We start from the raw sequence: 14,852 nt of genomic DNA, 5'->3' as shown, positions 1-14,852 counted from the left end.
TTTTGTTATATATATATATATATATATATATATATATATATATGTGTATAGACACTGCACGTTGTCATAACAAATTATCAAAACTTATTTGAATATTCACCTTAGATCCCGATCGAAGATTAAGAATAAATAAGAAAGTGAATAAATATTTTTTTCCGAGCATTTTTTCCTAAAGATATTTCATAAAAGACGAAAAAATTTAAACGAGTAGGCGGAGACGATTTTACCCATTTCTGCCAAGTCATCCGCGAAAATTTGTGCCTATTATTCCTTATGATTAGTGAGCAAAAGAAACCTAGAACGCAGTTAGTTATATTGTACGTGTGTGACCTTTAATTAATTTGGACCATTTTCAGTGCTAATATGGGTGCGAGAATTTTCATATTTGCCAAATTCGAAACGCATATGTTAGTATAGATTTATCACAGACATTTGCATAGACGGACAGACAGATGTGTCTAGATCGATTCACAGTTTGTTATTTTATAGGCCTTCGTCTGGCTATTGCAAACGTTTTTACTCGACTTGTATTCGGCCAACTTCCGCTGATGCGCGTTATGATTCAAGCAAGACTTAAGACTGGCCACATAAGTTATAGTCAGTAATTTAGCAGAAGCTTTAACATCTGGTGGGGAAATTCTCTAAAATTCCTAAAAAATACTAACCGCTTTTGATTTCTACTATAGCGCTTGAAGGTATGGTTATTATATAACGTTAATAACATTTTGGGAGAATTCGTTACAATGTCTGCAACCATAAATTTTGTTATGTGATGTAATATTAGCAAAATCACTTAATGAATAATCGGTCATTATTGGCTAAAGTATGATTTCGTTTAAAATTAGTCAAGTTTAAAATCGCCTTGCGCTTTGACCCTGTTTTAGATGGTGCTCGGATTTCCCTAATGAAAATTTTTGAAGGCGAAAAGTGAAGGGAGAAATGTGTCTTCTTTCTGCACATATTTAGACGTATATGCATTTTATTGTATATTGCCTTGTAAGTGTTTGACCATGACCGTTAACAACAATGTTTCGCATGAAAACTTAAAATGTTTTCTTGATTATTTCCTTATATATATATATATATATATATATATATTCCAGATATATGCACACGAACATAAAAATTTTGCAAAAATATTTATAAATTTAATTAGTCATTGACAGTTTAGACGCTTGAGACGTAACAATGACCAGAAACTAGTCAGTATAATTGCATACAAAACAAATCATTTATGTTTAATATTTGCAAAGAAAATATTCAATAATTTATTATAAAATAAATATATTTTTAATTTAAGTTCTTTAAATTGTATACGCTTGCGATTCTTGTTCTATATATTATTCTGTATATTATATATATGAAGATATAAGTGTTTGCGTAGTCTTTTTCCTTTTCCTTTTTCTTTACTTTTTTGTTTTTGCAGCGACCATCATCGTTACTCGTATATTGAGTCTAAATTTGATCTTTTCTCAAATTTTGTTACACAAACAAATTTACCAATAATTTTGGTTTTTTTTTTTCTCTCTTCACTGTTTTATACCTTATATCCCCAACTCTTCTATCGATACCAAAAATTGCTTTTACTATATTTCTTAAAGATGGAAGAGGGACTTTTTAGGTTTTATTACGGCCACACGATAATTTTATGAGAGCTAAAGCAAAATAAGAAAAGTGGTAAACGCTGCGCCTCAACTTGTTTAGTGATGTTTAAACCTGCTTGAATCAGTTCCCAAACTGCTTTTGTGCTTCGTAAGCAAAATACCGTTTGCCATACTTCGCTATGTAAACGCGTGAAATGTTTATTTTCTTTATTGTTTTTCATAAAATTATAATACGAAAGGGAAGCTTATGCAGTTTGCCCACACAGAGTAAGAATATTATATTATCGGCGGGGGCCAACTATCGCATACCCAACACTAGGCTTTTCGCATTCTACTCTCCAAGTTCTTTTATTTGATACCCATATCGCTGCGTGTGTTATCAAAATTAATATATTAATCCCCCAGGGCATTGAGGAATAACCTATTCTTCTTAGAGTCCGATAATCTATCTTCATTTGAGGTATGTACAACGTAGTTTTGAACATTCTGCCTTGTTTGCCTTATGATAAATAAGCATAAAATCTCGAAAATATGAAAAAAAAAAATAAAATTTAATCTTTTGTAATATTGTGTGGGCATGGCCGATTTTTTTCATTTTTACATGTAAAGACTAGAGTGGAAATTATCAGCATTCAAACTTTTTTATAATGTCTGAATAACGGACAAAGACCCGCAACTTTTCGTTAAGAAAGATGGACTTGCGTTCAGTTTATTCTCCACTGTGGGCACTGTTCTGCTCTAATCAATTTAGCTCATTTTCACTACCAAACAAGTTTGAAGTCGATATCTACATTTTTGCGATCAGGAGAATGCGACCACACAGACAAACAGACATGGATTAATCGTTTTAGAATTTGCTTTATAGGCTTTCTTTTGAAACAAAAAAAAAACCAAATCCCCATCCTTCAGTGGTGGGTATACAAACAACAAGTAATAAACATTATATTTCCCAAAAAACAATTTCGATCCGGATCATTTTTAATAGCGTTCGTCCTTTCATCAAAGCAAGTCAGTGTCTCAAATTTCTTCAAAAATTTGGGTTGAACTCAAAAATACATGAACAAATATCAAAGGGACAGACAGACAGACAAGCTTAGATCATTTTAGCAAAGTAATTCGTCAAATCGATCGGTACAACAGAAGGTATTCTTTCAATCTTTTCTGATCTTACATATATACACCTGCACAAACTTAATACATTCTTGTACAACGACATACATAGACGAATATATAACGTCGACCTTTCGGGTGCCATAAGCCGTAACGAAATTCCTTATGGAAACTTTAATGCACCTGTAGTTTGAGAAAAGCGTGGCCTAGTCTTGTCATATAACAGCATCAGGTAAATTGATATCATAATTTTGTGAGATGAATTGTCGACTTGTAGGCGAAGCTTAGGCGATCATTGTCGTGTGTACCATGTATTATTTTCAGTAGCAATGTTTAATATATAAGAGAGCAGATGCCTCTCCTTCATATCTGTTGAATGCAGACTATTATGATCTGATTAATATTGACATATAGGTGAACGCGAAATGATTTTCCAAATTGATCTGCAAAGCAAGAACCTAAGTATGATACCAAAGATCAAAACAAATCGCAATTGGTTGTTGATCTTCGAAAAATTGGAAATTTCTATTAAAAAAGTAAACCAAATGAAGTAAATAATGAAGATTCTTAAATGTTTGGGAAACACTGCTTTTTCAAATTTATTGCTCTCTCTCCCAACTTCATCAGGCCATATACTCCACCTATGCTTAGTTAGTTAGATTTTAACTTTAGTTAATCGCAGACACAAACTAACGAAGCAGCGTGAACGTGAATTATAAATAAAACTCAATTCTTGAAGATAATAGATTTTTAAAATCAATTTTATTTTTTTATCGAATATGAATATAAGTGTAAACTTCTCTTTTATAATTGCGAAAAAAACAAAAAAAAAAACTATTTTAATGGTTTGAAGTAAAACAGTTAGAAGACAAAGAAAAAAAATTCTTTCAAAACGATTTACTAACCAAAAAGATTAAATAAATAAATTGAAAGTATTATTACTTTCGCTGCACATGCGCATACGTTTTGCTTGTTTGAAGCATTATGTTAATAATTACTACAGTATATGTAGCATGATCGGTTTAGAAAGTTTAGTTAGAGAATTTTACGCTTCAAAGCAGAAGCAGCTGAAATTGAAAAGAAACCAAAAACCAGTGGTAGCAGACAACACAAACAAAACCTCAACAACATCACCGTCGTCTCAGCAACGGCAAAATCATTTCAGATCCATTATTATTGGGCAACGAAAAAAGTCAAATAACAAAAATAACAAAATAAATTTATTAATTAAATTAAACGAAGCAGCAAACAACATATTGCAATCATTTTATACATGACAGTATGTCCGATTCCGAACCGCTTAGCTTGGAATTCATTGAAGATCCATATATACCGAAATTCGAGGATATACAAACACCATCTTTAGATACTCTTCCATCGTTTAGCCATCATTCGCCTATAATAGGTAATAGAACAGCTGATGCCATTGCTAACGTTATTGATAATAATCTCGATTGGACTGAAGAAACTGATTTATATTTACGCAATTTAACACTTGAACAAATCTTTTACGATGTAGACTCCGATTATACCAATCAGCTTGAATTACAAGCTGTAGAAACTGAATTTATTGCCGCAAAATTAGCCAATCAAACGCCATCGATGTCGATAGCAAAACGTTTTCGTTTAAAATTCTTCACCAAGCAAACAATGCGTGATGTTAAAGTTACTTTTATTGATTTCTCAAAACCTTATTTAGCTAAAATATCAAGTAATGAAAATTATAAGCGCTTCCTAAACATTGGTTCTACAAACTACAATAATAAAGGTAATTAGAAAAGACTAATAACAATAATAATAATAATAATAATAATTAAAGGAAATTTAAAATTTAAGCAAATGCTAGAAAGAATTTTTACTCTTCAAAACACCTGTTGTGGTGTCCAAGTGCATATTAAGTATGTGCCGAAATCCAGAAGATGGAGTCAACTTTTGTTCCGAATCGATCTTGGCCTGCCTGTCTGTCCATCTGTCTATCTTTCTTGTTTTCAACTTACGGGTGACAATATTCGTTACATATTGACGAAATTTGGTATATTGACACATTTTGATCCATGGACGTACGCTGTCATTGAAAACGGTTCCGATCGCATCACTTTTTCGACCATGCCTTTTATATCAATAACTGCACTAACCGAAGTGGCGTAGGGTATTTAACGATGGGCCGTGTCTCACTATAATGTTTTCACTTGTTTTTCTTCTAATTAGACTTTTGCCTTTATGAATGAAAAATTGGAAAGGAAATCTGTTTCCAGAGTGACTATTGTGGGATTGCATATAAAAGTGAGAAGAACCGCAAGAATATTAAATAATGGGATATTACGTAAGCACTGTCTTGCTTTGGGGGTAGTTTGTAGTAGTTTGGGGAGCGATTACTGTTGGCCACCCAAATGTCCCTTTGTACGAGGAGCGGCAATTGAAGCCAAGTATTTAAAGCGCAAACAGTTCGAGGTTTAAGCATTTTCCAAGCAGATCTCAACGTTAAGCCCTAGAGCCAGTTACGGTTCTCTTTTAGTCTTCAACTATTTATTGAGGATGAAAGACCTTGAAATATTTAGTTTTATATTTGCTTATTTGAGATTAAATTTTATAGAAAATTTCCCTTTTCTTAATTATTAACTTTTTACATGAAATGCCTCTGATATATGTGGCGATAGATTAGTAGTTAAAAGGAACTTTGGAGAGGTAAGGTATTGACTACTAGGAGACGTGAACAAGCACGTAAGCGCCACCAGCTATATTGATTGTAATAAGAGTGTTCGTATTCAACGAGTGTATCCACTTCACAACCTTGAAGCCCATCTACGTGGAGACATAAGGGAAGGTGTCGCTTGAGGAATTAAATCGTTCTCTATGTCTGATGCAAAGCCCCATTTGCTAGAACGACAGACTTATTACATTAAAAGGCCTTCTGTTGTATTCATTAGATCAAAGTCTGTCATAAAAGCTCTAAAGCATACATACAATGAAATAGAATCCTGTAAGATTACCTAAGAGAGAAGAGTCAAGACGGGTCCGTTTCCATTATCGGTCAATTTGAAATTAAAACTTACTAGGCCTGTAGCTTGGCACGGCAGATGTAGCAAATTGGGCATTAGGTACTGTAGAAATAATAAACAAACTGTTGTTGCACCAACGTCAGAAGCAGAATATGTTGCATTCATGGAAGCTAGTTGGTAGGTTAGTTCTTCTAAAACCCGACTTTTGATTATTATACAAAATAGAATTTTGTCTATCTCAAATTTTGTATCTGATTTCGACGAGTATACTCGTGTTAGATGGTTGATAGGTTGAATAACAAGTTGGTTACGCAACAGTAATAATAATAACTACGTCGCGAAACACCAATTGGCCAGATTTTGTGCAATCGAGACTAATAGGAGAGGGTAGTATAACAGTGTTATGCAAATACTTCAAGGCTGTAATATATCTTTCGTTAATGGAAAGAAAAAGAAAAGATTATGTTGTGGTTTGCAAAAAAGGTATAAAATTCTCTAAACATAATTTATGCACTTCATCGAGGCAACAAGTGATATTTTTACATTGACAATTAAATCTTGTGTTCTTCGATTTTTTTTTTTTTTCGTTTGGTTTGTTTTTATTTACGTGCCAAGCCTCTCCTCCGATTCTATATTTTAATAGAAGATTTTTTTTTTCTTGTTTTCCTTCTTTATTCTCTCTTTCTTATGATCGAAATGCTTGCTAATATTTTCAAATATTTCAGTGGTGTGTAAGTATAGTCGATGATAAGTGTATAAAAGTTTTATTTTATTTTTTTTTTTTTTTTAATGAACAAAAAATTATGGAACATTTCGAAAATGCTAAAACCTAATATGTTCTCTTTAGATAATTCAGCTAAACATTCAGGTGCGTCTTCACCAGCCGCGTCCGTAGCCTCGGCTGACATAGCTGCTGAATTCGCTGCGCTGACGGTAGAAGAACAAGAAAAACAAAGGGCTGAATGGAGTCAAGTATGTATAAAAATGTATTTAAAAAAAATTTGTTTTCGAAAATAATTTATTTTGAAATTAAATTATTTATTTAGGAACTAGCACGTGTTGAGGAAGAGATCAATACGTTGCGTACTGTACTGGCTTCGAAAACACGTCATGCTTCTGATTTGAAGCGTAAATTAGGCATAACTGTTTGGAAAGAAATAACTGATGACATGAATCAAGGATTGAAATCAGTTAAAGAAAGTAGCGTGTAAGTGCCAATTTTTTGTGTAACATTCAAACGAACATTTTGATTATTCTTATAACCGCCAAATACTTTTGCGAATAGTTTAAGATTCTAATTCTGACTTGTAAATTTGAATTGTCTGCAGACTTACTAATCTGGATACCAGACTATAGAGAATTCTTGTCGAATATATTTCTACTATGAAGAAGCGTAATGCTGCAACAAATGTAAAATCTACAAACAAACAAGCAAAGACACTATAGTGGACCACGACCTTAATACCACTTAACTTAATACAGTTATTCATATAACGATTTTTCAATATAAGATATTATATGGGAGGTGGTTGTAAAAATGGTGTTCGCGCTTGGCTTAAAACAAGACAGTCTACTAAAATTTGCAACTTATAACTTGAACACAAAGTAGAAGACGGACAGATAGGCTTACAAGTGATTCTGAACAAATCGGTATAAAAAAAGAGGGCTCTGTCTAAAGTCCCTCTGAGTGTTGTGTACCATAAGCAGTGCTGGGCATAATAAAATAGAAAGTATTCGAAAGTATAAAGTACGACAACGAACAAACAAATAGAAGAAAAGAAAAGGAAAAATGAGCAGAAATCAATCGCGCTCCAAAATTAAGGCCAAACAAATAATAATTAATATGTGGTTACAAAAAATTACAGATATTATATGCCCTATATCACTCCGTTCAATACAATTATTCCTATAACCACTTTTTAAAATAAAATGGGGTATAGGTGGGTTGTTATCGATGAAGTGATCCGATCCGAACCGGTCGGTGTATCAAATTGCATCAAAATATCCCAAAAATTGCAACCCATAGGTTGAACACAAAAATAAAAAGACGGACAGATGGACGGACAAACTTAGATCGATTCAGAATCTTTTTCGGTATAATAAAAGGTCGGTCTATCTACTTCTGGATATTGCATAGATTCATATGAATTTAATACACCCTCCTACTGCAAGTACTGTGGGCTATAAGTAATTAATTAATTGCACAAATTTAAGAAATATTTTCTTAAATTTCTCAGTGCAATCAAAATGACTATCCATCGATCCGACGTATAATTCTAAAGTATTTTTCTGTCATTCATACTAAACCTACAATAGTAAAATTTATTCTACTAGCAAAGCAAAATCAAGCAATCAGTTTGAATTGTATTCAACGAAGAGAAGAAGAAGAAGAAAGAATCAAAGAAAGGGCCTCATTTTTGAAGTGATTTAGTCATTAAGATGGAAGAACAAAACTTTCCTTATACGATTTTTAGGTCAATCATATAGATTTAATATAAAATCAAGTCGTTGACCTGAATAAATTCGACACATAGCAGATCAACGACCCAAACAGATATCACTTTAAACTTTTTGCCTAATCATTCATTGGAATTGTTGAAAAGTTGAAAAAAAAGAGTTAAAAATCGTCATTTTCAATTTATTTCAAGGATGAATTACAAAAATTTTGATAAAATTGTCTTAAAGTAAATTACATAGATTAATATATAAATAACCGTAGCTTTATTACTTATTTCTTCTTTAATTGATTTTTAACTTTTATGCATTTGTGTTTCGTGTTATCATTTTTGCGTGATTTTATTTATTATTTGTTAAAAAATTTTTCAAATTTTATTTTTTAAGTTTTCAAACTGTTGAGCAAAGTGTTGGTAATTTTACAAAAGCAGTTCATGATGCTCCCATGTAAGTAATTGGCTTGAAACTATTACCAAACTTAAACTAACAACAGCAACAGAATAGACATTTAACATTTATTTATTAAATTTTCTTTATTTTAACCATTCATTTAATGCAAACAAAAAAAAAAAAAAAAAAAAAAAAAAAAACTCGTACAAGTAACCAAGGAACAGTAGTAGTTACAATAACAGTATTTATAATTTTCATTACAATAAAATAATTTTTTAATTTTGTTAATTTTATATCAATCCTTTTTTTTAGATTTCAACGCACTGAGTCTGTATTGAAATCGACTTCGGAAAAAACTGCCTCGGTTTTTGGCAGCATCACAAGCGGTATTTCATCGAAATTTACACAAATGAAAAATTCCGAATCGATGAGATCTATTGAGGAAAAAGTGGGTTCAGCCTATGAGAACGTTAAAGTAAGCTATGAACACAACAATTTTTTATGCCGATCTCATGCGGTAACTACTCAAATATTTATATATATTTATTTTTTTTGTGAATTTATTAACTTTTTTTTAAAAAAAATTAAATTTTTTAATTAAGCTGTGTGTGTGTGTGTATACAACGGACATTTTTTCTTCTTTTATCTCTTTCTTTCTTTCACTTACACACACACTCTGTACACTGTACACTGAATGTTTTAAATCAAGTATTTTGCATAAAATTTCCTGCTTCTTTATCTATTCTATACCACTGGGTGGGTATTCGATAGCAACGCATTGAGAGATAAATGAATTCCTTTCTGTATTGATTGGGATTGCAGTTCATATATTTTCTTGAAAATTTCGTATTGAAGTTAAAACAAATATCAGTCGGAATAAATTCCTTAGATTAGTTTTTAAAGGCTGCCTTCTTCGAAGAATAAGTTACGATTATGTGTTAAGCAAGAGGACCAAAATTATCAAAAATGAAATGAATGCTGCTAATGTTCTTAAAAAAAGATTATCCGGCTCCTTTCCCTTTCAGGTTTTCATTTAAATGGCACCGTTTCTTTTGCCGTGCAACAAGCTTTACAGGAATATTTCGGAAACTATCTGTCTTTCTTTGATTTGCCATTAACAGTAGCAAAGCTAAGTCACAATTCGTCTGAGTGGCCGAGTCGGTAGGGTTTTCTTTGGTCGAAGCTACCTAATGAGTGCTTAATTAGTAAAGGCATGTCGACTGGACGCAGACCCAATGCGACCACCACTTCCCTGTTTTTTTCCCTTTCCACCTCATTTGATTACTCATAAAAAATAAAAAAAATAGAAAATATTTCCGTCAGTTACTGACTTGGATAGCGATGGGAAACCGTTTTTCTTAAGGGTTGTATAGCGACTTTTCTTTGATTTTTTCGTTATCACTTGAAACGATACTTCAACACTATATATACTAAACTTGAATTATGAGAGCTTAAGTATGGATTTAGGCCAGAAAGACGTACCATCCTCTATACTTTTTCTTCTTTAGCATGGTATTGATACTAGCAACAATCAATTATGTTACCTTTCTCCACTACTAACTTGCACAACGAAGGGACACCAGCCTTTTAAGAGATTGGATAGAGATAGCGATATCTTTGAACCTAGTTCTTCTTCTCTTCTTCTCTCTTGGCATGGTGTTAATACTACCTTAGGTAAAGTATGATGCCTTCGTCAACCATTGACTTAGACCACGTAGAGACAGTACTTTTCGTAAGGAATGTATAAGAAAATATTTTCTGTTGGCCACTTCTGCCCAAAGTTTTTCAAATTGCAAAATCTTAAATAAAAGGAATGCAATAAAGTTTAACTTTGATGATCATATATATAAAAACTTTGTACATAAACCTATCTATCAATCTAATCCAAACCGAAATTTATTTATGGGATAATAAATTAATTCATAGGTTTATGGTATAAGTCTTGGAAAGTTTTTTAATGATACGTTAAATATTTGAATCCTGCAGTGGTGTAGAGTAGAAAGAAGATTCACTGAACGCTGACTGATATATATCTCATATCATTTATTTGTAATTAAGCAAATTTAATTCATTTCAATTACATTTCATTTTATTTTGTGTTTCAAAATGGAAAACTAACAATGTATGTTTACTACAAATATTTTCGTTTGTTCTTTCTTCTATCGTTCTTTTCCTGTTTGTTTTCCCCATATTTTCTGTTTTTTTTTTTTTTTTTTTTTTTAACACATATAGACAAAAGTATCTACTTCCCGTTCGGGCTCTGTAAGCAGTTTCAATGAAGGCCTTAACGATAATAACACAACATCCGGTTTGAATTCACCCACAAATTCAGCAGATAATTAAACTATCAAAAGCAAAAAAGGAATAATAAATAAATAAATAAATAACAAAAAAAAAAAATAATAATAATAATAATATAAATAAAAAACAATCTTTAAAACAATAATTAAAATTAAATTGCACTACCCCAAGCCTTTTAAATAAAATATTATTATAAGCAGGAACAAAGGACTAATGAAAAGAATCCTCGTTTTGATCAGAATCATTAAGGCTTTTCAAGCGGAAACATTATCTGAATAATAATAATAAAAAAAAAAAAGAAAACAAAAAAACAAAGAAACAAACAAATAAAACACTAACCGCCCGATATTCAATGAACAACAAAAACAACAACAAAAAACAAAGAAGAACACTTTCTAATTGTTTTGTAAATAAGCGCATGATTTATGTAAGCAGCTGTCGCAAATTCAGAAATTTTTTTTTACACAAATTGGTTTAAATCGAAGCTCTCTCTTACCAATTAAAATAATATATGTTTGTTGCTATACAGAGTCAGCATGCATGCAACGTTTGTGTTTAGTTATCTGTGTAGTGTAAACATATACATATACGTACGTATATTTTCTACTAACACTTTTCTATAATATAAAAAATTTATAATAAGTTCCATCGGAGTATTTCCACAAAACGTAATTTACTATATAAATTTTAATCATTTTCTTTATATATTTAGTTTTATGCCAAACTTTTTATGCGTAAATCTTCATCTAAGCTTTCATTTAGTTTTAGGAGTTTTATGAGTTCATTTGCTTTTAAACAATATCCCATCATCAAGTTAATTTAATTGATTTTATACATATATATATATAGTTTTAAAAATTTTCATCTATCCGTCGTCCGCCTAAATGAATGATTTTTGGTAAAAAATATATTGTAATGAAGAAAAATATTATAGAATAGTAATGGGAAAGGCAACAGGACAGGAAAGACGGCTTCGTGTGTTTGATAAGAATATAAATTTCATACAAAATGGTTTGTCATTTAAAAGCCAACTAACCGTTCACACATACTAAGGTTAACTAACTAGCTAAAGCTTAATGTCTAATATATAAGGAATTGAAAATATTTTTGAATTACGTCAGTTAACTTCGGAATTATATTATATAGACAACAGAGGAAATACAACTCTTCTTATCACATTCTTTTGACAGCAAATTACATCACGATGTGACTTGGAGTCACTTATAAAAATCATAAGAATCATCAAAATGTTACTGGTTTTAGTTTATAGTTTATAATAATTTATTTATCCAAAGAAGCACTATGCACTATCTCTCGCCTAAATTTATTCTCGATTGGATCCGTTCTTTTTGTTTTGGTCCAAAGTACAAGATTCGTTTCTAACTGTAAGACTGTGAGGCACATCGTCGCATAATAATACACGTTTTATGAAATGGGTGTTAATTTTGATATTATGGCTAAGATCAAATTAACAAACACTTTTTTTCTTTTTTAATGTTAATTGTTAATTTAAAGCAAAGTAAAAAATAAACGGAAAATTTACTCTGAAACTTTAAATCAGGCTTAAAAACTTAACGGTGATAAGACTAGAGTTGATTTAGATATCCGAAGCTATTTTTTCTATATTTGCATATTCCCGGTGGCATTAAGCATATTATTTCAGTGGTAATACGAATATTCTACTCTATCTGTCTTATCTGTTTTTTTTTTTTTTTTTTATTTTAGAGAAAAATCATCAGCTATTTAAGTTAACTTCATAATTATTCTGCTCCTCATTACATTCCGTTGTTGACTGTACATTTCTTATTGCCTTTTGCATCATTTTCTATGCATTTTAATAAAATACACTACTTAACTTATTTCATTTATGTATAAAGGCGTGGCCCGTTTAACACAATTAATTCGTATCGTGCAGCATCGAAACCGTATTATATATAAAACTTTTTAAAAAACTTTCTTCTTTAAAATGAAATATCTTCAAAAATAGCATAATATAAACTTAAATATAACATAAATCAAAAAATTATGTATCGTGTAGTACTGTGTAGTACAGTGTTTCATCGAAATCGTCGGTTACGCGTACGACATGAAACGGGGCAAGCTTCTATACGCTTTATGTAGAACTAAAAGTAAGCGGACGCCACTTATCTTAAAAAAAGATCAATAATCTGTAAAAGCACGGGTAGCATTACACATCTCATTTTTTATACCCATCACAACTTTTCAAGATTCACACAATTTTTTCTTTCATTCTTAAATTATTAAGTATTTCCCAATTGAATTTGTATTGAGGTCTTCAGCTAGATATACAAATATCGATCTTTAACTTTCTCTCTCTACGTATTTTCAAAATTCAAAAATTTTGCCACGTCCGGGTAGACGTAGTTAAATCATTTTAAAATCTTTTCAGTGTAAAAATATATGTATTTGAAATCGACGTAGCTATCGTTGACTAGTCCAATCGAAATTACGAATTCGTAACGTTGTATAGAATGAAAACCCTAAGGTTTTTTTTTGGAAAGTCAACTAAGTGAAGTTTAGTAAAATCGTGGTAGCTTTGCAACTTAGAGCTAACTCTTTAAAATTCTCACAACAAATTCGAAATTTATATTTTATTTAATACGCATTAATGTAAAAAATCTGCAAAAAAATTGGGACAAGTTTGAGCACAAAAATACATGGGCAGACATGAGACGGACAGACAAGCTTAGATCGATTCGGAAATTTGTGGAGATATAATCAAAGGCGGCTTTATTCCAAGGCCTTGTGGGTTTGGTACACACTCGCATAAACAGAAAATACCTTTACACTACAAGTGTGGTAGGGAATAAAAAAACTTTATAGTTCTATGCGATTAGACATAAATTGAGAATCTCGGAATCTGGGATTGTCAAATTTACGAAGCCGATCTATAGGACATATACCGTAAAATCATTTTAATTCGCTTTGACTTCACACAGCGCCGATATCGCGATTCTTTTTGCGTCATATAGTCGTCGACAGCGACCGCTAAACCAACTGTCAGAAAATATTGACACGGATCGTTTGAAGGTTGGGGCTGCCACCTATAATGCCATGTATGTCGCAGATAGGAGACTGATTGAGTGATGTGTGAATGAATATTGAATACATTTATAAGTAGTTGTTGTCACCCACTTTTGAAGCTATTTCTAAATGTAGTCCTCTCTTTCATAGGAGGAGTGATATTCATTTCTTTCTCTTAAACGTTAAATAATAAAATAAACGAAATAATACTTTAATATTTTTTGTTTCTAGCCGAACTGGTGATGGGTATAAAAAATTTTCGAAAATTGAAGTCCCAACGCGCATCAACAATCCGCTGTTTCTCTTTATTGCTGTTGTCCTAGGCTTTTGATTTTTTTTTTTTTCTGCAGACTTATACTATAAATTAAAATTGAACTTTCCACTACAAGTCTAATAAAACGGTTTCGTTTAAAACAGAAAAAAAAAAATTTTTTTTTTTTTATTTGATTTTCATTAGAGACATAGGTTAAAATATCGAGATGTTCTTGATGATTGATATTTAAAATTCGGTTTTGATCGATTAATTTTTCTTTCAAATTTCTAATTATTATTCGTTTTTTTTTTTTTTTTTTTTTTTTATTTAATAATTTAATATTTTTTTTTTATTATTATTACTTTTGTTTAAATATCTTTTCTAGACTGTTACAACTAATTTGATTCAACGTTAGAATGAATACTTTATAACCGTAACGAAGATTAATTTTCCATTAAATCATCAAATTTATAGCATCTTCTATGATGAGAATGAAAATTTTTTTATTGTAAATCATTCTAAAGAGTGGATATTTTTTTTTCCGTATCTCATTTAATTATAAATTGTTGTAACTATGTTTAAATGTGATTAATGAGTAATGGTAAAAAAATTAGAAGTAAATGCTATTAACATTTCAATTTCTTTCCAAAATTTTTTCTACTTTGTCTAAATTTGTAAGAAAAAGACTAAAAATAA

At 31.0% G+C, this 14,852-nt stretch overlaps 1 protein-coding gene across 7 annotated transcripts in view; it reads left to right on the top strand.

Annotated features, from left to right (window-relative positions):
• LOC119636888 (tumor protein D54) overlaps positions 1-14,331 on the top strand; it is a 17,648-nt gene extending 3,317 nt beyond the window's left edge. The window contains exons 2-7 of one of the 7 annotated variants that reach the window (XM_038032589.1): positions 6,439-6,444; positions 6,561-6,685; positions 6,760-6,920; positions 8,555-8,614; positions 8,870-9,074; positions 10,790-10,918. In XM_038032589.1, coding sequence (XP_037888517.1) covers positions 6,439-6,444; positions 6,561-6,685; positions 6,760-6,920; positions 8,555-8,614; positions 8,870-9,074; positions 10,790-10,900 — 668 coding nt within the window. In that variant the 3' untranslated portion in view covers positions 10,901-10,918. Of the gene's footprint in view, positions 1-3,036; positions 4,483-6,438; positions 6,445-6,560; positions 6,686-6,759; positions 6,921-8,554; positions 8,615-8,869; positions 9,075-10,789; positions 10,919-14,134 lie in introns of those variants that run through there. The other 6 variants (XM_038032584.1, XM_038032588.1, XM_038032585.1 and 3 more) reach the window with 6 other exon arrangements.
• The last annotated feature ends 521 nt before the right edge of the window (positions 14,332-14,852 follow it).

Source organism: Glossina fuscipes, unplaced genomic scaffold (genome assembly GCF_014805625.2).
Source record: "Glossina fuscipes isolate IAEA_lab_2018 unplaced genomic scaffold, Yale_Gfus_2 42, whole genome shotgun sequence".
NCBI classification, from domain to species: Eukaryota; Metazoa; Arthropoda; class Insecta; order Diptera; family Glossinidae; genus Glossina; species Glossina fuscipes.
Note: the sequence above shows the minus strand (reverse complement) of the source record. Positions and strands in the feature narration are given on the sequence as shown.